Source organism: Ambystoma mexicanum, chromosome 3p (assembly GCF_040938575.1).
Source record: "Ambystoma mexicanum isolate Mex_15411 chromosome 3p, UKY_AmexF1_1, whole genome shotgun sequence".
Classification (NCBI taxonomy): domain Eukaryota; kingdom Metazoa; phylum Chordata; class Amphibia; order Caudata; family Ambystomatidae; genus Ambystoma; species Ambystoma mexicanum.
This window is the reverse complement of record NC_090925.1, coordinates 843423163-843449671: the sequence shown is the minus strand read 5'-3', so window position 1 is coordinate 843449671 and position 26509 is coordinate 843423163. Positions and strand designations below refer to the sequence as shown.

General features: G+C 44.0%; 1 protein-coding gene across 3 annotated transcripts in view; it reads right to left on the bottom strand.

The window, feature by feature from the left end:
* The window catches only part of LOC138580979 (beta-2-microglobulin-like), a 67356-nt gene that overhangs the window by 10692 nt on the left and 30155 nt on the right, over positions 1-26509 (bottom strand). For all 3 annotated transcript variants that reach the window (XM_069651953.1, XM_069651955.1, XM_069651954.1), the window contains exon 2: positions 2472-2747. In XM_069651953.1, coding sequence (XP_069508054.1) covers positions 2472-2747 — 276 coding nt within the window. The remainder of the gene's footprint in view (positions 1-2471; positions 2748-26509) is intronic.

Genomic DNA, 26509 nt, shown 5'->3' with positions numbered 1-26509 from the left:
GTTCTTTGAAAAAGAAGAAAGAGGCACCAGTGTGTTTGTGGGCACATACCTCCAACCCAGTATGTGCCCACCAACTTCCTGTACCTCAGTTCCTTCTCCCTCTGTCCATACTGAAAGACAAAGTGGTGGTGGGTTGGAGAGGGAGGTCGTCTTGGGGAAATGATGCAAGGGCCTACCAGGAGTTACTAGAACACGTAGCCTGAGGTCCCCCACTCCTCCCCATACTCCAGACCCATGGAAAGATTCCAAAGCCATAAGATTTCTGATAAGTGCGAGCCGGAACACATTTCAACCAAAGATATGCGGTGGAGAGCATGTTGTTGGAGAGCCAGATTGCACATATTCCAATCCCGTGGAGTAGTTGGCGAGCAGCCAACGTGACAGTCACACAGTGGCTATCCAAAGGGACAAGGTGCTGGAAAACATCAGAAGCATCCCTAGACCTCAAAGGCAGCGATTGGGTCACCCACTGAAGGCGGAATACAGGACACTACCCAGTGATTAATAGAAGGTGTTTAGCTCATGTCGGTAACTCAAGCACCGGGTGTGACAAAATTAAAGAATTAAAGTGGGATGAGATATCGAGGGGGGGGGGGCTCTAAGAAGCAGGCGTTGCCCAGTTGCTGGGCATGGCAGCAGCCTGATGTGGGGAAGCCTGCACGGTGCAGAGGCACAAGTCAATCTGTGTTTGTTTGCCCAGCCCTGAGTGAATAACTGCTGCCAATAGGCGAAATGGCATGGTCCTCAGCAATATAATGGGACGGTGGTGCGGGGAGAATAAAGGTGTCAGAATTAAGTCCCCACCTGCTATCACATGCTGTTAGCTGAAAGTGAACTTGCATACACGCGTGTATGCAGTCCACATCCGCTAACAGAATCAGGCAGCAGGTGGGGATTTCATTCTGATGTGTTAATGGCTCCCCATTGCACCGCTGAGGACTCTGCTTTGTCTCCTACAAGCCTTCTCTGGGCTGGGCAAACGAATACAGATTAATGAACTCTTCACAGTGCAGACCGCCCCCATGCGGGCCTGCTGCTCCATGCATTGGCACATGGGAAAAGACTGAAGCGCACTTCACGTTTTGGCCACATGATGGCGCCAGAAGAATGCAAAAAACAAAACGATTTCAGGATCTATCCGTAGTGAGGGAGCCCGGGAATGGGTTCAGGGAAACAATTCCACTGTTGCCATAACTGGAAAAACCCAGGAAACTATGCAACTTTGCACAGCTGCGAAGTTAGGAACTTTGCAAGAGAAATCTTTGCACGCCCCTAGCTTTGCAGCAGGGCTATCAGAAAGAGAAAGCACCGCTTGTCCAGAGGCCAGTAACAGACCATCAGCAGCTTACTCCTATGCTGACTTTATGTGGAGCTCTTTTTTTCCGCCTAGTGTCTCAGACATCTGGCCGCCAAGCTCAAGGAAAGAGGTCAAGGACGTTAGGCAGTCCCAAACCGACCAGATCTACTGTGAATGCACCCTCCAACTTTAGGCGCGTACATCTGCACCGTCCCGTCACCAAAATCTATTCTACTAATCATCCACTTTCACCCTCTGAACGTCTACTTCCCCTGCACACCATGCCATGTCACTCCTCAGCCTCCCCTCTCTACTCTTATTTTGACTCTACTCCTGATTCTTAACCCTTACTGTGCCCTTCAGAATTCAAAATTGCTAGGGATTGGAAGAGTGTGGTTACTGTCAATCTAACAGATGCCAGAAGCTGCATTTGATCCCTCAGACCAAACAAAGGGTGCCATGCAAACATAGCAAATCATACACAATCTGTGTGTGGAGTGTTTATAGATGGCATTGAGACACATACAAAAAAAAACATGTAAAGCACAGTGTCCCCTTTTATAATGATGATAATGATGTGTTATTTATATAGCGCCTTAAACCCAAAGCGCTTTACAGAGCACATATTTACATACAATATCACCCAACCGAAATTGGTACTCATTTATCAACCTCGGAAGGATGAAAGGCTGAGTTGGCCGTGTTGGGATTCGAACCTGCGGCCTGCAGATCACGCTCAGATCGCAGCAGCGAGCGCTCAACTCACTTGGAAGCTCAATTCGCACGACACTCCTGAATGGTAGAACCTGTTTACTGAGCGATGTTTGTTATCTGGCAGATGCTTTTAGCTCCTGATCATCAAGTCCTTATTCTGATCCCTGGCCTACTACTTCTGGACTTCCAAAGTCACACTGAGAAATAGTACAGCCTAAATCATTTCAATTTGTACCTCAGTCCCAGGTTTCCTGCTGGTCTCGTGCTCTACTCTCACCACACATAACCTCATATACATGAGCCTCCTCCCCTCTTCACTTACACCCCAATCTCACACGGCCACCTCTTGCTTGTGGTCCTCCCATTAAAAGACCTTTGCTTCTAGAGTAGCACTATTCAAGAGTAAATTGCAGACCCTTGAGCTAAACTCAGAACATAAATGTACATAAGAGCAACTCACCCCACATATATTCTTTGGCATCTGCGTCGCCATGTTTAACCCGGCAGGAGTATGCATCTTTCAGGTCGCCGATGATTTCGCAGAACTTCATCCACTCAAAGTTCCAGTCAACCGAGAATGTCTGGTCCTTTGCCTGCACTTGGTCGATCTTCTCTCCATTCCAGTAGAGGTCCACCTCGATGTTAGGAGGGTGATACCCTTTGACGTGGCAGATTACAGTGTTATTTTTTCCATCCTCAACCGGGTGAGTGGTGTACACATTCACGGTCGGAGGACCTGTATCGGCGGGTATGAAAATAAATCATGAGCACCCCGGAACATCACCCACATCTACGTTTCTGTGGCCAAAGCACCAGGGAGACCTCCCACGCCCCTGCCCCCACCCCCCACAGCATGCTTTCCGTAACCTCCACATCGACTGTAAGGCGAGAGCATCAGAAGGAAAACCGGAAAACCAGTGAGCAATTCTCCACCCCAGCTACCACATCTCCACTTCTACCATGAGACACACCCTTCCCCAGAAATAGAGCACACAAAAAGGACAGGAAAAGAAAAAAGTTTGGAGAACAAAGACATAAAACAAACCAAGCATTCGAATGATGCAATAGTTTGGTCTTTTGTATATGCATTACTCAGAGACACACATCATTTTTGAAAACTGGCTAAATAAAAGGGCCTAATGTATTTGTATATATTAAGGACATCTTGGCTCAAACAGAAACAATTACAGAAATATACAGTAGACTGGGCAATCCTGCAAGCAGGTGCATTGCAAAAAGAATCATGGGCAGTGGGTGATGGGGTTAAATAGATCATTAACTAGGAATAAAAAGAATGTAACATACATTGGCCCTCATTACGACCCTGGCGGAATTCGCGGTGCTAAATGCACCGCGGAAAGCCGCCGATAGAGCCATGGGGGTTGGCGGATTTACCACCCCATGCCGACCTTGGCGGAGCGGTAAATCCCCAATCCCCATTTTGCCCTTCCCCATTCCCATTCTTGCCCCATAGGGTATGATGGGAGTGGGGAAGGCGTTAATTACGCCACCGTAAAGTACGGTGGCGTAATTAACAACGAGGTCCCTTAGCGCCATAGATTTCTCCGCCCGGTAAAACCAGGCGGAGAAAGGCTCCATGGCGCTACGGGAACTCGTAGTAGGGCGGAGGGGTCCGCCGCGAATAACGCTGGCGGAAACCCACTCCGCCAGGGTCGTAATGAGGGCCATTAACTGTATGAGGAGAGTGTGTATATGAGGACTTAATCTACAAACAAACGCAGGGGACAGTCATTGGGTCTTGTATGGCCCAACATATGCCAACCTATATATGGGGTGGTGGGAGACTCAAAGAGCATGGAGAGAGGACTCGGAAACCTTCACACAGCATATTGTTGTGTGCTACCATTTCATAGATGACCTATTCATCATATGGAACGGCACAGAAATTGAATTAAAAGAATATGTTCGCATTTTAAACGTGAACGATTTGAATTTAGAACTTACCATGGTCAATAGCCGTATGGAATTAATTTTCCTAGATGTGAATTTTATAGTCACAAACAATTTGCTCACATCTAAATTGTACAGAAAGGCCACAAGTTCCAATTTGAGTCTCCACGCCAAAAGCCATCACCCTAAAGCCCTTATTAACTCCATTCCATATGGGGAACTTTTGAGGGCCAAAGGAGCCTGTAGTGCAAGCGTAGACTATCAGAAGGAAGCTAGGCACATTGGTCAGGTATTCATTACCAGAGGCGACACCAAAGGTGTTGTAACAGGTTGCTATGAAAAAGCAGAGAAAATGAATAGAGATGACCTGTTCAAAGCCAGAAATGTTGATAACAAGAATACTATCAGATTCATCACAGGTCTTAATCACCAAGCCAAGGTGGTTATGAATATCATGAAAACACACTGGCAGGCCCTACTAACTGATTCTGATCTATGTAAAGTGCTTGGGGAACAGCCTAATGTCACCCATCGAAAGGCTCCAACTTTAAAAACGCTGTTGTCACCTAGCACGGAACTGCTGCTCCAACTAATCTTCTTATGGAAGAGCAGCAACCAGGATATCGGAAATGTGCCCATTGCAAGATGTGTAATTTTGTCTCCAGAAAACCTTTTATCAGCTCTAATGGACACACGTGGAAACAAACATAAAATCACATGTCTGACTAGATGTGTTGTGTATGTAATAATTTGCACTTGCAATTTGCATTACATAGACTCAACTATGGGACCTCTTAAATTGCGAATATTGCAACACTACAGAGCCATCAAAAACAAAGACTTAACCTATCCCCTAACAGGGCATTTTTTGGAAAAACATCAAAGGAATATTAATGATATGTCCTTTTTGGGGTTGGCCGATGTCCCCATACACAAGAGGTTGGGTAATAGAGAGCTGAAATTGTGGCAACTTGAAGCTTCGCTCATCTGTAAATTTGACACCCTGCGACCGAAGGGATTAAACACAGATTCAGAACTATATTTGTTTCTTCAATGAATTAAGACATAGGCTATTTTGAACTTTGAATATTGCATAGTTATGTGACAACATGAATGGAGCACTCTACTGGTTACTGAGTCATGAGGTAGAATGTGGCTAGCATAAGACTCTATTTGACATGCACTTGCACTTTTATAAAAGCAGTTCTTTTGTACAAATATGAGTACTGTAAGCACTAGCACTTTATATTTATGAGGCAGTAGTAGTCAATTAAATATGCGACATAAATATAGTCATATCATTAACATCGATATTCATACAGGTCCCACATTTTGTGGCACTAATCATGACATATCAGAGATCCCTGCTCAATGGTCACATGCATGTTTTTCATCTTGCTCTTTGAAATTATATGCACATAATGCGTTGGTTTTTATGAAAATGGTTGCTATACAAAGATTTTATTATGAAATACTGTTGCCGCGCTGCTTTTTAACTTTTTCCTGGTCACTTCTAGATGGGGTTTTTTTAATGTTTTTTCTCAGGTTGATTAATAATTATGTGATGGCACTTGCACTTTATTGTTGAGTTATAAAACAACATCTACCAGAATTCAACTGGAGCCCATCAGTGGCACGTTTGGTTGTAAATTGACAAACACTCCACCGTGTGGTGGAAGATGGGTACTACATCAGTTTCGATAGCCCTCTGATGATGAACACTTGTCAATAGCATGAATTTACCTCTGCTCGTGTGGCTTTAAGAGGTCCTTGCTTTTCCCTCCCGTGGATGCTGTGCCATATGGTGCATAGCCATTTGAGTGCTGCACCATTCTGCATGATTATTTTAGCGCACTTGCGTCTTGGCAAACACTGCAACATATTATGATCAATAAAGTTGCAATTTTTACAAGGTAGACCAAACAGGTTCCACCAACCCCCATCATAATTTTACATATTATAATTCTAGGGCCGACTTACGCTGCACTATAGCTGAGGGAAATGACCTCCCATTTGTCTTACATTATGTCACTCCAACATGGAAGAGGTGTGTTACAGGCACTGGCTGTAGTAACTCCCGATCACATGATCACTCATCACGTGATTCGGTGGAGGAGTGTAGCGTGTTTGGTGTTCCTTTCGGTTTTTCTTTAAAAATTGAGTGTTTGGAAGCAATTGTGAAACACAAAGCCTGGCGAAGCTCGGAACGCAAATGGAACGCGGGGCTCTATTCACCCAGGAGGTTGAGTGACTTTTTTACCTGTCTAATATTTGGGCAAGCACATGATGTTGTGCTTTCCCCATAGTGTGTATTTTGCATTAAGATGCTGAAATAAAGACTGTTTTTAGTAGTAAGGTCTTGTGTGCTTGGGTTATTTTTGTACATACTTAGGTTTATATCGTTACAACTCTCGAGTTATGTATGTTTTTGTTGACATTTAAGGAAACGAGCCAGTTTTCTTACCCTTAAGCACCAGCTACGAGCAGGCTCTGTACTTACTGCTTGGCTAATCACGTTGTTTTCATATATATATACACACATACACACACACATTCACAGAAAAAACTTTGTTAATTCCCCAGTTATGGTAAGCTATGCAACCATAACTCATGCCACCACCATGCCCTGCTAAGACTAACACCCAGGACATCAAAGATGCTATCATAAATGGCATTGATGACATCACTTATCTTGTTTTTGTTCACTGACATATGTAAGCCAGGTGATTTTGTTCACTGACATTCAAAATATGAAACTTGAAAAGGTGCTATATATCTAGACCTTAATCTTCTTGTATGTTCTTGTACTTTCCTTACGGTTTGATCTCAGCTCATGGTGCACATAATGGGGCAATAAGCAGGCCTCAAACACACAATTCATTTGTATACATGGAGATGAACTTTAATATTATTGACATTTTCTGGAGATGTTTCTTTCTTCCTTACTTCAGCTTCCCTGTATGCACTTCTAATTGTATGCATTGTGGGTCTTCACATGTATTGTTTGTACTAACACAGCTATGTTGTACGTCTTGAATTATTAGCTATTTATTCCATATTTAACATTACTCAAACCTCTGATAAGGTAGCATTCAGTATTTTACTATCCAAATATGTATGCATTATTAGGTTCCTGTATTAACAGCACTCCAATATAATGTTTTGTTTAGATGAGTATGGTATTTAATGCATTAAGTAGTTCATGATAGGTTCCCGATCACCCCTGACATCTTGTTACCAACATTATAAACACACCCCTTTTAGGTGCCACGGCGTACTACACGGCACATGCAAGGCAGGGAACCCCTTCCCCTGCAATGAATGTGGAGCACAATATAACGCTTTTTATTTTTTTACTACACTACAGATTCTTTTTGAGTAGGACTCCTACCCGTCTCGCACCCAAACTCCACAAACACCCCGTGTCAAAATGGAGTATGAACCAGGCCGGTGTGTATCAATAAGATATTTATTAATTTATTATTTATGTCCAAGGAAAATCCACCAAGTACAACAGCCACCAATGTTGTGGCAACATAAATTGCTATAATCTCTACAAAACAACCAGGTTAAGATATACCATCACAGTTGCTTTCTTTTTTAAAGGCAGAACAGAAATAAAAAGTTTACCACACAACGATAGCATTAGCGGTAAGCACTCCCCCTGCAACACAAGCCCCCAAACAACAATTGGACTTGATTCCTTTGAATTATAGGCAGTAACATGGAGTAAGAATACAGGGGGGAATATGTTTGGTGTGGTGCCCACAGAAACAATATGGGGAGCCAGCAAAGCAGGAGGAAATCTGTTTTCAGAGCACAAATGAAAAACCGTTTTGACCACACAATAAGGAAAGAGGAACAAAAGCGGAAAATCAGTTTTGGGGATGTTAAGCTTAATTTCAATGGAAAAGAAAATGCAAATGGAATTAGTTTTTTACTGAGGCTGCAAATGACAGGTAGGCTCTGGGAAAGGGGTAAGCTCAAAACAGGGAAATCGTTTTTTTGGTTCAGGATGACAAATGCAAAAAGGAATGAAAGTGGCAAATGGAAATTCGTTTATCAGGGCACAATTTAAACACATTGACAAATCTGTTTCTCAGATCACATTGGAATTAATCATTTTGGGCAACACTTTATAACTATAACAATTGACAAAAAAACTGGGAAAAGGATTGCTGGTTTTGAATTCCACCAGTCTCGATCCTGTGAAATTCAGTGGGGGAATTCATTGATTTACTTACAAAAATACTAAGGTTTTACACTTACAAATGAGGGGGTTTTCAAGGGTATTTGCTAACATACACAGGCAAACAAGAGATTCTTCTATGGGGAGATGACTGAAATACACGGGCAAACAAGAGATTCTTCAATGAGTAGATGACTGAAATGCACTGGCAATTGGGAATTTCAATGGGGAATTTTCAATGGGGAAATATTGGATGCAATGCTCCAAGAATAAAGGGCTTATGCAATTTAGGGCTGAGGTTATTGCTTCTTACATAGCAAGCCTTTGTTTAAGGTTCAGGAAAGCCAGCTGCATCTCAGGACACTCTGGAAAGATAGGACAGGGGTCTGGTACCTCCACTCTCAAAGATGGTAAGTTTCAGCAGCCTTCTCTCCATCCTCCTTTTTCTGTCTCCCCGTTTTTGTGCGTGTGTCCTGAGTCCTAGTACAGTCCCCGTTATATAGCAGAAATTACATCACTAATTTTACAATCTAGGGGAAGTACCCTGCAATAATCCCTGCCGCTAGAATTGGACAGTTACCCTCTCTCTCTCTCCGCCCCAGTCAGGATTGGTTTAGGGGTTTGGAGCAACATCTGTCTTTTTCCATTTGTCATTGTCCCTTGTTCTCCTTTCAACTTTTTGGCAAAATCTAGTTATGTATCACAACTTCATAATTGTACTAGCAACTGCCATACTAAACATATTTTCTGTTTTAGCTGATCATGGGAATTTAGATAAGCCCATCACCAAATCTGTACGATGTAGCATGGCCATGTGTCACATTTTTGATGTTTTCATAATATGTACAACAGTTATGAATATGTAAATGATAAAGCATATTCCTAATTTCATTTTCCCCCTTTTCATTCACTCTCACATTTGTAACATGTTCAGACAGCCCGAAACCTAGTCTAACTGGCCATTACAGTTCCCAGAGTCACAGGTAGATGTGGTTTGTACCCCCGAAACCGCCTGGAAATTACATGTAAAATGGTGTAAAATGAAATAAATCCACATTATGGTTGCTGTGCAATACGCCTAAAAGGAAAATAGCCTCTTAAATTAATTGTGAGTGTTCCTTTGCAGCAAAGGAGAGGGCCGTTTCATCCCCCAAAGCCATCTGTCACCCTGGGTTAGCCTGTGACCGAGGTTTTTATGAGTCTCTTTGAAGTGGGGGCAACAAGGATTCACACCTTTTAGTCATGCTCCAGCGAAGGATGGCTTTCTCTTGAAGTCCTTGCTTCCCTAGGCAGTAGGTCTGGAGGAAAAAGAATTGTGACGCCTTTAGCAGGACCACATTTTATTGTGTGGTTATTAGATGTGAGATGTGACATCCAGGCTGAAGTGGGGCTTTCCTTTGTGACGGTTTTGCCCTCAGCCAGAACATGTTTTTCCAGAAGACTAAGTGTCTCTCCACATGTCACTGGAGTTTGGTGGGTGAAACATAATATACATTGCTTTGGTCAGCCCACACATCATGTTTTGCTTTCCTGACATTTTTATGTGAGCAGTGATATTTTCCCCATTTTGGCTTTTTAAAGCCGTTTTTATTTGGAATCACATGTGCAGGTCATTTTTGTTGCAGTCTTTAAATGCCTGCCATTCATGTGAAAGGCACCTCTGTTTGGGGCCTTTACATACACCCCACATAGGGACTTTTCATCAAAATAAATTTCATATATGATGCCATCAATGACATTTGTGATGTAATCTTTGATATCCTGGGTGTTAGTCTTAGCAGTGAATGGTGGTGGTGCAAGTTATGGTTGCTTAACTTACCATAACTGGTGACTTTCTGGGGGTTTTCTGTTGTACTTGTAATCATAACGTCCATTTAACAATGTTTTTTCACTGCATTTCATAGGTTTTTATTTTATTAATGAAAATGTTTCATAATGTTACATCACTGTATATAAGTTATTATTAATTCCTCTTTTAGCATATATGAAAGAACTGTAAAGCTCCTTTAAGAAACATATATTTTTGCAACGCATACTGATGTGTGTCGCTATCAGCAGCGCACGCGGGGATGCAAGTCATGGTTGAATTGCCTAGGGCATGTGGCTCGTCCATGACCCCAACCCCACCAAACCACCCCTATTATCCACTGCATCAGTGTCCACTATACCCTCATTATGTGACCAATGGACAGTGCTCATGGCTTGCAGCCATGGACAGTCTCCACAATCTATGGGGCATGGGCTTCGGCCATGCCGCATTCCCCAATAGACAAATCAGAGAAGACATTTGTCCTTGTCGAGAGCCAGGCCCACTGCTCAGACAGCAAAGTTATATCAATGTTTTTGTACTTACTTTACATTTTGTAAAACACGGAACAGATTTGCAAAAGCATGCTTTCATGTCCTTGGTCATGCTCCTCACCAACTTTGATGCAATCCCGTCCGCACTTCAGTCTGTAGCCACAAGCAGAATATATTTTCCCATTCAAACCTAGGGCTTTGCTCATGGCGCATGCCCCAATAAGCAAAGTGCACATTTGTCCTTGCTCAGGGCCAGGCCCATTGCCCAGACACAAAAGTTATATCACAATTTGTTGTACTTACATTTTGACACTTTAGAAAAAATAAAACAGGACAGATTTGCAAAACCATGCTTTGAGGTCCTTGCTGATGCTCCTCGCGAATGTTTGCACTTCACACCATAGCCACAAGCAGATTTCTTTCCCCATTCAAATCCATCCCAATTTCGAAAACCTTTACCACCTGATGACCATGCCCACTTTAACCCCATTGCTGGTCACTCGTGGTCATGGCCAGTAGCCAGATTGTCCGGGTCAACAAATGTATATCAATATTTTTTGCACCTACATTAAAACACTTTTCAAAAAATAAAACACGGACACATTTGCAAAACCATGCTTTCAGGTCCTTGCCAATGCTCCTTGCACGCGTTTGCTGCAAATCCGTCCGTGTTTTATTTTTTGAAAATTGTCAAAATATGCGTATAAAACATAATCATATAACTTAGCCTCCACTTGACAAAATCCATTCAGACGTTTCACAAACATTCAAAGTATATATAATCTTTCTGAAAACATTTGTTCAGATTTGTCAAACGGTAAAAAAGTTATAAGCCATATAAAAATGTTGAGACCCCCCTCTAATTTTGCCCCCTCTTGACAAAATTCCACCAGACTTTGTGAAACCATTTAAATATGGGTCTAACATCTTTCTACAACTTTTGTGCGGATTCGTCAAACAGCACCAAATGTATAAGCCTTTCAAATATTTTATGACCCTCCCTCTTGGCGAACCAGCATTAAACTTTGCATAACCATGCCGGGTCAGGTATAAAATGATGTTGTGAATTTCCATGCTTTCATGCAGTTTCATTGAGTGGCACCAAAGTTATAAGCCATCTAAAAACTGCTTTTCACCGATCCTGTAACACAGAAATATGCATGATGTCCCCGAACATCCCAGATGTTTGCGAACATCACAGGAATGCCCCACGAACATCAGAAATGTTTGCAGACATCGGAGAAAACAAACCACCTGATTTTGGCTTTTTTTGCCCTTATCCCATCCCATCCTCATCACCCCTCAGCCCCCAGAGATTGTTTAATTTGTTTGACAAGTGCAATGTTGTGTTTAATATGTTTTTTACAGCGATATCTGCGGACTATAGACGCTGTTCGTGAATCCAACATGGCACACGTCCAATTTTTAAATGACAAATTAGCGGGCGCATACGATGTCCGCAGACATCACGCCGGAGCCTGATTTGTCCAGGGGGTTGTCCGCGGACCAGATAGAGAAGTGAGTCTGTGGACCGGACCCAGATATCACACATTTTTTTAACCTACTTATCTCCCAGTACGCCTCCATCAATTAAAAAAATCCCTTAGTCCCAAAAGCTGGCGTAAAAGTGGCCAGCTCGGTTCATATTTTCATATGTGGTGGACCCGCTCCACCGTAGAAACCTTCTGGGCCCATTGCATAGCTGCTATAGAAACGATCACCCGGGTGGCGCTTCCCAAAGAGCCGGAAGTGGTCCTCATGGGCGCACCAGTGCCTGGGTCATACGCAAGATCAGGGACGTCAGTGGCGTTTATCACACAACTTCTACTTGCAGGAAGGATCACGGTTGCCCACACATGGAAGACCGCAGAAGGCCCCTCAGTGATCATGTGATGGATAAAATGTGTGGGACATTTTAATTGCAGAAAAGATCACAGCGGCCAAGGCAGGCTTACTGCATAGGGTCAGACATTTTGGCCCCAATTTTGGAATATGATCGGAACTTTCCTTCACAAACACATAAACTGCGTTCCGCACAGCAGGAACTACAGGACTGAATCGAATCAGAGCCCAATCACTGCGGGCTGACAGACTAAGGGGATACATGAGACGGGGAACTGAGGAGAGGTGGGAGGGGGACGGGGAATTGGAAGGGATTGACACAGTCACAGCATGCTATTACATTTTCCATGTATACGTTTCTGTCTCCATATCTGCAACTGGTCTAAAATAAAATTGTTTAAAAAAAGAACTACTGGACGGATTTAGACCAAATTTTGAAAAGCACACTTTTGGAGCCAAGCCTCTGCGCCTGGTGAACATTTGGTGAAAATCCGTCCAGCGGTTTGGGCAGTAGGTGTGACCATATTTTGTTTTCAATTGCGTCTATGAGGCTTTCCACAATTTTGGGACCCACCTATAACTTTTCCCACCCTGGATGAAACCACACCAAACTCAGTGGGATCATTCTGGGGTGACCATATACTTTATTTGCACAGATTGGTGAGGATTCATCTGGGGTGCAGGGGGTGGATGAGTTGTAAGCCGCCCAAAAAGTGCTCTTTCTATGAGTTGAGCAACTTAAGCATAACTAAGGGGGCCGCTACTGCAGGCCCTGTAATATATATATCCAGCTAGATGACAGTGAGTGCAGTGGTGGCAGGGAGAGTGGCTTTGTGGGTGTCATGTTTTTTTAGACAGAGTGGTGCTTCTTCTGGAAACAACTGAGGATCATGGTGGAGATGTGAGTTTTAGTAGAATGGTAGTTGAAGAGGGGATGGCCTTTGTATATATTAGGCTACATTGGCTGTAATGTTAATTATGTGTTGGAACTTTAGATCACTACACGGAGACCTCAAGGTTGTGTGCCTTTGGCGAGGGTGTGAGGAGGAGTGGACAATAAAACGAGGTGCCATCCAATGATGGGTGGTGAAGGAGCAGTCAGGGATCCTCAGGGAGAGGTCATGGGTGAAGAAGCGGATTTGGGCATCATAAGCAAAAAGGTTACAAGAGAACCCAAGGGAGGAGATGGGTTTACAGAGGGTTAAGGTGCAATGCGTGAAGAGGAGGGGGCATTGGGGGTCTCCCACCTGTAGAAGTGTAAGATCAGAGGGGACAGGCAGTGCTGCAGGATCTAGAGAAGGGACAACAAGCAAGGCAGTTGGCAATCCAGATGAGAGCAGGGTCTTGGATGCCAGTAATGGAGAGGTTTGGGAGGAAAGAATGGTGGGCACCAGTGCTAAAGGCAGCAGTGATTCCTGAGGATATAAATATGGAGGAGAGCATAGAGCAGTGAGCCGAGGACAGAAAGTGAGAGATGCAGGACTCCAGTTAGGAGCAGGTTGCATGGATCAGACTTCTGGTTACTAGTGAGCCTCTTGCAAACTTCGCATATCATGGTTTTGGAATGAGGAGAAGGACAGGCCTCTACCGTTAGTTGGCACAGCACTTAGCATCAGAAGAAGACTTCTTGTGGATAGGTAGTACTGTGATTAACTTCAAGCATGCGTGAAAAGGTCAAGTAGTGAGGGAGAGGTTGATGAAGTATGGGAGATGGGAGCTGGTTACTGGTGAATACCCTCTGATCATTTGAATAGCAAAGGGCCCACTGGTGTGCACAAAGCTTTGGCTGTCTGGAGGATGGTAGCCAGTTCAGTTGGTGAGGTGGTAAAGAAAGTGCAACGGCTAGAAGAGGTAATCGTGAGTGAGGGGGAGGGATGTTGGGAGGAGGCAGTGAGAGGAGTGAGATTAGGGTGTCAGAGATTTGAGAGATCTTAGAAGAAAAGGAAAGAACAAAGTCCTTTGCTGAAGGGGAAGAAGATACAGCCCAAAGATGCGAGGGAACCAGCATGGCTTGTAGGGTAGAGGAGAGTTTGTGATGGTGGAAGCAAAAATGAGGAGAATTAGTGAGGGAAATAGTTGCGCCTGGCAGTGTCCAAAGTTATTGTAGTTTAAGGAGGGTTTTCCTGCATTCCTTAAAAAGTGGAGGTGAAGCTGTATATTAGTTTTGAGCTAAAATGAATAGCTGCAATCCAAGGCTGGGGTAAAGGGTAGGGGATGATAATGTTTGTTGGGGCTGTGGCTTTTGAAAAAGCAGCTCAAAGAAGGCCTGTTAGATGGAGACTGAGTAAGGAGGGATTTACTAACCTCGGCCGGGCAAGGGGGCCAGAGATGGGTTTAAACATATGTTTGGAGGTTGGATAGTTGATAAGGGAGCGGTTACATCGGGAGGTAATGGTAGTGAGGGTAGATTGGCTAAAGAAGGACTAATGGAAATGAACCGGGACAGCCGACCCCAGCCCTTTAAGATGAGGTAGCAATACTTTGAGATGAATGGGGATGCAGAAGACACTCAAACATCAATAATCAAAAACGACTCAGGAAGTTGGCAAAAGATAGACTGTTTTATTGTAAATTATCTAAAACAGGGAATACAACGGACATCTCACCGCATGGTCTCAATGCTTTTCATAAAAAACTTTACTTTGATAACAAAAACTTGTCATAGCTGACGTCAACCTATGTATTTGCTAACGTCATCCGACGTATTAAACTACAAAAACCTAGTGGCATATGTGATAGGCTTACAGGAACATCTAAGTATATGTTCTATACTAATCTAAGAAAGCGATAGGCTCTTCAACATCAAGTGGGGCAACTAAGCACTCCCCTCAACAGGTCACTATGAACGTCACTAAATACACAACGTTCCATTGGTTCCACAAACTATAGGGCCCTTAATTAAGCAGCCCCCTATAATTGGTTAGCACTCTTTCATTCGTCAGTACTGTTCCACCCATGTTAGCAGCATGCATGCTGGACTACCAGGTGCTGGTGAGCTGGTCATAACCATAGCTTCTCACCAATTAGCATATCATCTATCATCAGTCTGCACGTCAATTAAGGCTTTGAACTTGGCCTTGGAAATGTTCCTTGCTCTGGAGAATTCAGAGGAGTAGAGGCACGCTCTGCCTCCCTGTGTAGGTGTGGTTCATCGTGTTTGTCCAGCCTCATCCCCCCACGTGACCGAAGACCACAAATTCGAACTCTAGTGCATTTAAAATACTATTATTTAATGAACATCTGATGTCTTCCTTGTTTTCGTCCATGTCTTCAGAACGTGAGTTTCATTCTTTCACACGATTGTAACTCATTTCTGCTCATCCCAGTCCTGAGCGACATTGGCGTCTTGGTGCTCATCCAGCCTCATCCTTCTGAGATCACCTCTGTAATTCGATTTCTTTTCTTAAGTGCGACACACTGGAAAAGAGGCCTTCCTTTTCTGGTCCAGTCCTGCTATAATATGTAGTGGAATTGTCCATTCTTTACTTACTCCTATATATGTATATGTTGGCGCATGCCGCAATCTATTCACTACAAAGCTAGCCTCAAGAATACTTCATCTGCTTGCATTTCTTTGCATCTGTACACGTGTAAAATAACTTGATATCTTCATTGTTTTTGTAGCATAAGCCTCTTCATCTCGAGCCCGAGATGTCACTTATCATTCGATACCTTCTTGATGCCTTATAGAATACCTGCATTCGCTGAATGCATCTCTTCTGTGCACGTCAGTCTGGCTTCGTGTGACATCACCAGTCTGCTCCTTCATTCATTTGTCCTGTTTGTTATGGGATTTGATTCAAATGGCCATCATACTCTCGTGTATGCAAGTATGGCTTTCTCAATGGGAACCTTGCCTCCAGGATTCTCCTTGGTATCAGTATTTTCAATGGTACTGCATGTGTTTCACACTCTGATTCCCAACATGTAGGCAATATGGGTAAGGTGGGGGTACTTGGCTCCTTCTTTACACTCCCCCCTCTGGGCAATTCATCAACCACTCTCCCATGATCCTTCACATCTAGACATCATCGTCTAAAGAAATGCTTTTTTGGGATCCATAACTTTATGACTCCTCTCAGGCATCAGGCTGATTTCACATGATCATCCTTGTTCCAAGTCATGAGCATGCACTGTCCACTTGGGCTGCAATAGATCCACGTTCCCACATACTTCTTATGGTTCCTTGGATACAGGAACTTCGTTCCCTCAGATGCATGGATGCTGGCTTTCACTAAATCTCTGATTTCTTCATCTGTCAACTCTTTGGTCTTCCATCCTGATTCAACATCAATCATGATCTTCATCCCTATGGTTTACTTTGCTGTCTTCTTGCATTGTGAGATTATTATCCTAATCACACAGAATCTAAACAATCCCATTATTATGGGGCTCCAAGAAACTTGAACATGTCTGCCATCCATTGTGTAACCCACGAAAAGAGTGATCCAAACCAGCTATCATCAGCAATGTCTCCCTTTTCGTATACCATCTGGACGTGTAGAGTCGTCAGCATCTCTATGGCCTCTGTCAAGGTACCATTCGCGTCATCATGAGAAGGTATAATCGTGCAGCATGATTCTCCAATTTTTGCACAAACACCTCCATCCATAGCTGTGATCATGTCCAGGACATATCTATTCTGAAGAGTCATCAGTCGTATTGCTCTCAGCTTTTCCTTGATAGCATTGAATCCTTTTATGGTAGTGTTGATTGTATGCAACGATTCCCATCTGGTAATCTGCAGCCACTTAGTATTTGCTGCAGTCTGGAGCCTTGGCATGAAGATCATCGTGAATATCGACGAAGTCTGGCTGAACAGTCTGTGTTCATATGGAATGACATCAAAATCTTTTATTGATTTAGCTGAAAAATAGTTCTCTTTTCATTCAATTCATCAGCTCAACAGATCTCTTCTTCCTTAGGTGAGCATCTGCTTTTGGAAAACTGTCAATGTTTAAGTCACTTTTAGGAATCACCAATGCTGGAACGTGAACATTTACTATGGAACATTGTCCTCCCCAGTCCTTGGGCAGCTTCATATAAGCTCTGGATCCACAAGCCCAGTAGTGATCCATGATCACTGCTGTCCCAATGTTCATTCCTGGTGCATCAAAAATTTGATCACAGTTCTGGTTCTCTCCGTCTTTTCTTGTGCCATTGTTTCTGAAGCACAGCTTTGTACTTTCCAAAGGCACTATCTGCAAAGGTCTTTATCTTCAACCCATGTCAGTAGCTTAGCATGTTTCGACCATAAAGGTTTACACAGCATTTCCGCGTTCTCAATAGTTGACTGTTAGTGACCCATTATTATCCAGTCTCTGCAGATTACCACACCTTCTTCCCAACCATCTGGTGAAAGTACTGATCCTCAAATCTGCATCTGACCTCTATTCTTCCATCTACGAATTTCTTCTGCAGATTTTCCTGGACTCTCCAGTATTCTGTTTACTTCCCATCTGATTCCAGCTCCTTTCACTCCAGGTTTTTCGTATCTGATCACATAATTCCTGTTATGAGGTCTTAATCTCGTATTTGTGTCTTGGACATAATCATCTTCTTCTGGATCTGTCCATTCAGTTGCCCATTTGAGATAGGCTGTTCGGTCCATGCGCTGTCCTCTTGCACGGCAGAATGCTATGTGTGATAGACAATGTGCAGTCTGGACGTCTATTTCAATAGCTATGAAATCTTAGACTTCCCCATGCTATAAGGCAGGAGTGCACATACAAAGCATTCCTCCTTTGAGGTCCACCTTCCCACTTCCCACTTCTTTCATATGCTCATACCATATGTTATTCCCCAAGTGTGCTGTACTATCCAGGTAATCATTCAACTCCTGATCATCCTCCCTAGCACTTCTCTTAGGTCTCTTTCTTTTCTTATGAGCTTCTATAACCAGCTCATGAAATATGTCAGCATAATTTCTTCTGACTGGACCAATCATAGTATCATTTGTCAGTAGACTTGGTGCTTTTACTTGTACTACTTGTGTAGGAGGAAGCTCCTGAAGCGTCATTATAGCAGCATAATATGACAGCCACAGGGAGTCTCGTATTATCTCCATACATGACCTCCCTCCAAAAGGAAGCTTAGATTTATCTATCACAGGACTAGGCACCTTCAAATGCACCGCCGGTGTAGGGACAATCACATAAGGTCTCGGCTGTCTAGTAGCTGCCACATCTGTATCCTCCTTCTGCATAGGAAGATACACAGGAATCCTTGTACTATTTGGGTTTACATAATAGGCAGTACATACTGTAAGTCAGATCACTATAAACAAAATAAATGTATAAATGACGTAAAGGTAGGTCCACTTAGCACAACACTAGCTTCTTGCACATCATGGAGGTCGGTCGTTTTTTGCTATGACATTATTGCTATTGATGCTGCCCATTCTTAATCTTTTATAAGGAAGGAAAAAACAATTTTTATTCGGGCAACATCATGAAATATTCTGGAAGCTGTTGGATCTGCTCCACAAGCTCCTCGATCAGCTTACTGGTTGTAGGACGATTCGCAGGGTTCCAGATGTACACAAAGAAGTCGTCCTTTCGCCAAATGAAATGCAGGTATTTCTCCAGTAGATAGTAGAAAACAAAAGAAAGTATGTTCTCAATGTCTGCACTCAAAAGCCTCATTTACGACGTTCTCAGTGTTCTTTCAGAATGATTACCTTGTATTATTATATCTCGTAGCAATTCATTAAGTGCCACCGTATTCCTCGGACCTCTCAAGAAAGTGCGAACGTCTGTTTATCTTCCAACAAGATGTGGGCATTCCTCAATCAAATAATAGAAGACCATCCCAACTAGTCTCTGAGCGTTGTCAGCTGATAGGGGAATCTGTGTTTTCCACACTGTACTCAGGAATCTGGAGAACTTGCTCTATTATTGCTGTGAGCAATCTCCATAAGATTTGACCAGTCTTAGGATCTTGCAAGAAATTATGAGTGTCAAAGGTTCTCCCCACCAGTGCAGGGCAAGATCGAAGAATGTAGAAAAGACCAGCAAAGATGATCCGATGAATGTTGCCATTGGGCATCAACTTGTCCACCCGCGAAGAGAAATTCAGTGAGAAAGGAATCGGGTTAGTGTTCCCTCTTCCAGTCATCAAAAAGGAACTGCAAATCTGGCATTCTTTCCTTCTCGATCAAGACTTCAACATGTCTCAGTCCAATATTAAGCAAGCTCCTGTGACTCAAGAACATATAGCTTTTTATCACTCCTTTTTTAGTAGTTTTAAAAGTGTCCCGAAACAAGCCACAGTCCAATGTAATCTTTGTCTGTCTATTAGACAGTCTCTGTCCTTCTTCCTCGTCATAGACCTAGTCTGCATCTACTGAGGCTCTTACCCGATGCTTGCTTCCGACTGGGGAGGGGCTGAAGGGGGTTCTCCTGTGTAGATTTTTACTTCTCCAAGAAATATCCACGCGTGTCTTCCTAGCACCTTTACTGCTGATGGCGTCATGTCCGCCACGAAAATGGGCTGTTAAAGTGCGGCTCGTGCCATTTCCTCGTGAAATTTCTGATTAGGATCTGATCACAGGGAAAAAGTTTGGGAGGACATAATTCTTCACATCCGGTTCTTGTATTGTCTCCATCTGTGTTCTCATTGGATCCTAAGCCTTATAGGTTTATCCATCACCAGTTAGCTCTCATCCAACCTACTCTGTGTGTGCTCCTTGTTTGTCAATCTCTACCAAACCTTTCTCTAGAAGTCCCGATACTCCTTCTCCAGACTCAAACATTCTGCCTCCCAACACCCACCCTTCCAGACTTGGCTGGTGGGTTTTTGTAGCCTTATGTTCCCTCCTCCAGGGCTGTTCTCTATTTGAGTGCCTGCGCCCATGTCCTAGAATTGGCGAGGGGCTGGGATTGGCTGCCCCTAGTAGACTCACCTGAGCTGACTCTGGTTTTTACTGCCACGATCGTCATCTTTGAATCTCCTTCCCAGCGCAGCACTGCTGAGAAGCCGAGTCCCCTGCTTCCCCAGAGGGTGCAAGTGATGAAGGCAAATCTTTTACAAGTCTCTTTAATCCTTGAAAGGAACAATTCTCTTTGGTTAAATTGCAACATTTAATCACGTGCAAGTGAAAACTTTGCCAAAAGATAATGAATTGGTAAGATTGTATCCTTTGCATGTGAAAATACTGGTGGTAATTAGTGAACTGTCAAGATCGTATCACTCACAGGAAGTCCAGGTTCAGAGAGGATTTCTGTAGGCCTTTGAAGTGAGTTACTCTGCACCACAGGACACTCTTCACCAGTAACACTAAAACGTATCTTGTTTGCAAGACTAAATAGCAGGGATCCTGGGTGTTTGTTTACTCTTTCTGGGATTTGGGGTCTGCCTAGTGGGACCTCCAACCTCTTTAACCTGGATTCCTCCTGAAACTGTCCCCTGCCATACATTGGGGACTAACAGAGAGTGGCCATGAGATGCTCCTCCCCATGCAGAAGAATGTGCTGCACTCCATTCTGCTGAGCAGCGACGTCATTTCACCAAAATGCCTGGGGTAGTGGAAGTGACATCACACGACCCTTCACCCCCCTGATGACATCACCGGAAGTGATGTCATTTGACCCCACCTCAAAGTGATATCACGGGAAGCGATGGAACACAACCTTTCACCCGTTGACAAAACAGGAAGTGGCATCACATAGCATTGTACACTACGAAAAATATGGTTACGATATCACTATAATGTGATGTACATTTCATACAAGAATGGATCACCATATGTATTGTTTAGATCAGTGTGTATAGGCCCATATTACCAAATTACTGTGAGTGCAAGCAGACGTCCATAACCAAATGATAATGATGTGTTATTATATAGCACTCACCTTAAGCACTTTATATAGAAAACATATACACCCAATATCACCCAACCTGTGTTGGTACTCATTTATTAACCTCAGAAGGATGAAAGGCTGAGTTGAGGCATTTAACAGACTAACTCAGTGACTCTCCCCCTGAAGTGTGCCTGAAATAAACCTTTAATGAGTCTAGCAATTATTGTATAGAATTCCAGAAAGACATATTATTTGGTATTCCTATTCTTTATAATGTATGGTCAGTGCTGAAAGTGTTAGACATGTGGCACCCCTGTCCTTATTTTTCTTCTTTTTTTAAGGGGCCTGAACAAGAAATCCAGCCACTCCAGAAGTAAAAAGCCACATGGTGCTTTAGAGGTCACAAGGGAGACCTCAGAAGTCGCAAGTGACACCTCACAGGTCGCAGTTGCGACCTCTGGTGACCCCTAAATAACGGCCCCGCCGCTGAGGTCAGGAATGAGTGGGTGAGTGCATCTGCAGGAGAATTCTCCATCTCTCAGATGATTTCCTGGCTCCCCGCTCTACAGCGGCTGTTCCCCGAGCATGTCATCAGAATCACCTACCCAAACTCTTGAGCGGCTAGTGACCAACTGCAAAGAAGATGAGACTGCAAGAGTCGGAGGTGCCACTGGACCCAAGGATTCACAAATACTGTGGCTATCATCAGTCACTGGACCCATATTCAATTCTTACTGGTGATTCTACTCCCCTGCACAGCTTCCCCTCTTCTGCTGAAGTGCGGCACATGTCTCCTGGAAGATAGACTATGCCTGGTTCTATATGGAAGATCGTGCTTATATACTGTTGTTCCTGATGCAGATGGGATTTTTTTGTGGTTCAAGATGGTAAGCATTTTGCATTCCAATCCCACTTCCTCCTGTAACTGTAGGTAGGAGATCCCCTGCCCAAATGTGGGGAAACGGATGCTCCTTCATGCAACAGACTCGCGTGCAGGACCATTATCTTTGTGAAAACGTGTGGGGGTGAAGGAAATCCAAAAGAGAGAACGATCAACTGAAAATGTCTCTGCCCTACTGCAAATTGTAGGCTCTGCAGATGCACAGGCTGAATCAGAACGCGATGCTATGCATCCAGCAGGTCCAGGGATGCCATCCAATCTCCCTGCGAGAGGAGGGAAATCGCCATGTGGAGGGCCTCTGTCTTGTTATTTCCTTAATGTACCCGATGACTCCCTTCAGACTGAGTACTGGTCGGAAGTCTCCCGTCGTCTTGAAGATGATGGAATAGCACCCTAGATATTCCTCCATCACAGGTACTGCTATGATGGATCCTTCCTTTCTGCATGTGATTCTGCAGCTCCCCTAGAAGTATTCCTTCTTTGATTTGTCCCTGTGACGGCATGCACGGCTGCTAACTCTATGCTATTGCCATTCCTTAGAACATTTAAGACCCCAGAATCTGTAACTGCATTCCCCTGGTGCCGACTGAAGTGGTTCAGCCTGCCCACCTCAGAAGGCTCCCCGGTGTAGCCAGAAATGGTAAATCTCCACAGGAGATTGCTTTTTCCTGGGTAATGGAGGATACCTACGCCTGCCTTGGAAGAGAAGGCTCCCTCTGCCCATGTTGCCTCTGTAACAAGGTTTGTTGGACTGGGCAGGCTTCAACCTCTACAGATGTGAAAGACTCTTCTTGCACACCTCTTCCACATTCTTCTCCCATGTTTGTCCCTCTCCTCAAATTCATCCCTAAAGAGCTTGGAAACTTGGAATGGTAGGTATGTGGAGGGCCACCGTCTTTTGAGGGTTGTCCGTTTTTCAACACCACACATGGACCTGTTTGAGTCTGATGTTCTAGTCATGTGTACACTATGATAACAGGGTTCGAAATTAAGTGGCGAGAGGAGCTATTTGGCTCCTGCTTGTAGGCCAGAATAGCTTAGTTAGCTTGACACCAACAGTGACCAGGAGCTACTTTTGGCTCCCCATGTCAGCTGATGCAGAACAGAACACAACTAGCTGAATTTAACTCTGTGCATTTGGGAAAATCTATAAATAAACATTGGGGCATATCAATGCAACATTTAAAGCATAGCGAGTTATAGATAATGGTCAAAATGATAGGTTTACATCTTATGTGAAGGTAAGATTTTCTGAACACTATGTACTAGGTCCTTGTTAGCCAATAGTAGCTCCTGGTCACTGGTTAATGCTGTATACCCAGGACCTGCTTTTAGCTCCTGCTTACCCAATCTTAATTTCAACCCGTGTCATGAGCCACATCGAACAGGAACGCAGTCTGCTGATGCACATCCTTGATGAGGCTAGAGCAGTCTGAGACCGCCCCCAGATTGTTATACAGCATCCAAACATCTTCCGAGAATGCCTGCAGAGTATAAAAGGCATGTGTTCAAGTGTGCCTGGGGAGATGAGAGCTTAAGAATGACATTTCCCGTCAATGCAGTCCTGACGGGCTGATTCCTCAGGGACCAGCCACATACGCCATGACCTTGGCTACTGCCTACTATCTAGGTGCATCCACTTGGGTTATCCCCACCCATCTGCTGAGGACTGAATGAGTAGATGAAGATGAGGGGGAGGCAGATCCCTCTATCTCTTCTTCCCTCTTGCGTCTGTGGGCGGCTGCTTCCTCCTCTCTGGGGGGGGGGTTCCCTCATAAGCTTCTTGAGTCTTTCGTCAGATTTATATCTCCTCCCCATGGCCCTCTTCTGTGGAGGGGGATCGGAGAAGTAACCAGAGGATGAGGAGATGTCCCTGCGCTTCCTCACGGCAGAATGCTTGCCCATTGCAACACAATGAAGAACCAAGGAATGGCAGGAATCCTCAAAGCTCTCCACAGTCTACTCCGAGTCGCGCATAGGCAACAATGACGCTACTGAAATGCCTAGCATGGCCTTGGCTGAGCCTGTGTAAGTGCTCTGCTCTGGAGACTACACTGGTCCCCCGTGTGCACACGGAATACATCTGCCACGAGCCTTACTGTCTTCCGGGTCCTGCAACCGCCAAGACTTAGGTTAACACAGTCTTTGGTGCCTCCACTGGTGAGTGAGCGCTCCATTTCACGTTATAGCTCTGCCCTCACCCATCCGCCGGACAGCACCTCCATAGGCTGATACTTTCCAAGGTTGGCCAGCTACCAGATCAATCCCTGGGAAACACATACTCACCCGCCTTTCTTCCCCCCTAAGCCTCCAGTGCCAGAGCCAATCTTTGAGCCCCCACTCAACCCAACAGGAGAGGGAACAACTCCTGCTCAGATACAGTAATAAACACAACAGATGTCTGGAGGGCTAAAATAAAATAGGAGGATTGTGGGTAAATTGGGTCTTCATGTAGTATAGAGAAATAAAGAGCAAGAAGAACTGTGGGAGTGGCTGAAGGGAAGACAGTTCTCCTTCAAGATTAATTAAAGAGATGAGGAAGACGGATGTGGAGGCAATAATTTTTGAAGGACCAGCTATACTGAAAATTACAGGTAGCTTCTCACACTTCACACTAGGGGGCGATGTACCTGCTTTGGAGGGGAAAGGAGGAGACGGGACGGTGTGCCAAAACAAACCTGGTCTTCTCAACTGGGGCTGCTGCCAACAACGTTTTAACTTCTAGTAGATTCCTCTTCACGGGACGCAATGTTACAAAATTATGTGGAACACATGCATTCTCGTTCACTGTACAGCAAACAAACGGCAGTCCAACTGGCTTTATCAGCGGTTGGGCTGCGCACCAGATCAGACTCTAGAGAGTTAATACCTCTTGTGATTGCATCAGGACTTGGCCTGTCGAAATGTTGAAACTCTAAGCACGGGACAGCACAGGAAAACACCTGATTTCCTGGAAAGTACCTGGCCTTGTGCGGCAGGTTGTGCTAGCAGCTTTGAGATGTACAATGAGCTGTTTGGAGATGCAGCAGCTGATGTGCCAACCACCAGGGGCGCAATGAAACCTACATTTCGGGGTGGGGGGGATAAGTGGTGATGGGAGGGGCCACTTCAGAAAATAGGCGGGGCAAACTTGAAGGCTCCGCCCCCACTGTTCTACTCCTCATGGTCTGGTGTGAGGACCAACTATCAAATAGTATAATTTAAAGCGCAATATACAGAGAGGCGATTGAAGTCTTTCTTGAAAGTAGCAGCTTTAAAGTTTTACTACGTTTGTTCAAGTACATTTTTCTGAACAAACACAGTAAAACTTTAATACCGCCAGTTTCGGGAAAAGGCTTCCCGCACCTCTCTGCTTAACAAAATGCAAGTGCGCACATCTAGGGGTGCACCTAGGCTAAAATGTAGGCGAGGGCTAACCCTTCAAATGTTGGTAGAGGTGCTAACTTCAGAGACGGTGGAGGAGTGGCAAACTTACTTGTGTAGGGGCATCTAACTTCTTTACTCATTGTAATGATACTATTCTAATGCAGCATCAATGTTACAATCAGTTACCTCTCGACTTTAAGTCTGAAAACACCCAGTTCTTGCAGACCCTGAAGGTCCTAGAAAGTGTGAAAATGGCAGATGGTGTGCAATGAAAGACTCAATATCATAGCATAACAGGACATTGCAGTGTGGGGCAGTACTCTGGATGGCCCAAGCAACTTCAGTGGCTGGGAGAAACAGGGGAGAAAGGGTAATGTTGGTTCTACCACAGAGTCCGCTATACTAGAATTTCCGGTGCACTGACTGGCTGCTGAGACTATGTCTGCCTGTCAAATCAAGCTAAACGAGACTGGGGGAGGGTCAGTGCAGCAATAATGCAATTCTATGTGACAGTATTAGAGCCACAAGCAGAGGAGCACGAGGGAACGCCAATTTTTCCCTACACTTAATAAAACTGTCCTACTGTAAGGGTTTAAACATAATCACTTATAAGCACTCCAATTTTTTTTGCAGGTGAAGTCGGGGTGAGAGTACATTATTTGCCCAGGATCATACACTTGCGGTAAACAGCAAAGCAGGGAGTTTAACCCATTCTGCAATTTGTGCACGGCCACCTTCTTCCAAGCTTTACCTGGAACAAATATTTAAGTTTCAGGTGTCAAGGCCTACAATAATACTGTCCTATAGAGTTTACTTGCAAAATGCACAAATTGCATAGTAAAGCATCATGACAACATTTAAATCCTTATAGCAGCATGTTGGGCCAAAATAATATCAGTGTTCCTTTATTTTCCATATCCTGAATGGAAAACTATGAGATGCAAAAGGCAAAATATCTCCTTACCCACTTTATTTTCAGCACTTTAAGACACACAATAAAATAAGTTGTGTAATAAACTCACTTAGGTTAGATTTGTCACATACCTCCAGCGTGTTGTTAAGTATGGTTTTAAGAACATTCAACTAAGGACATCAAAGCAAACTTTACTTTTTAGCATATCAAGCTATTAGACGTTATAGGTATGAACACATTTTCAACGTGTGCTTTGTGTTGCGCTCTTTAACTG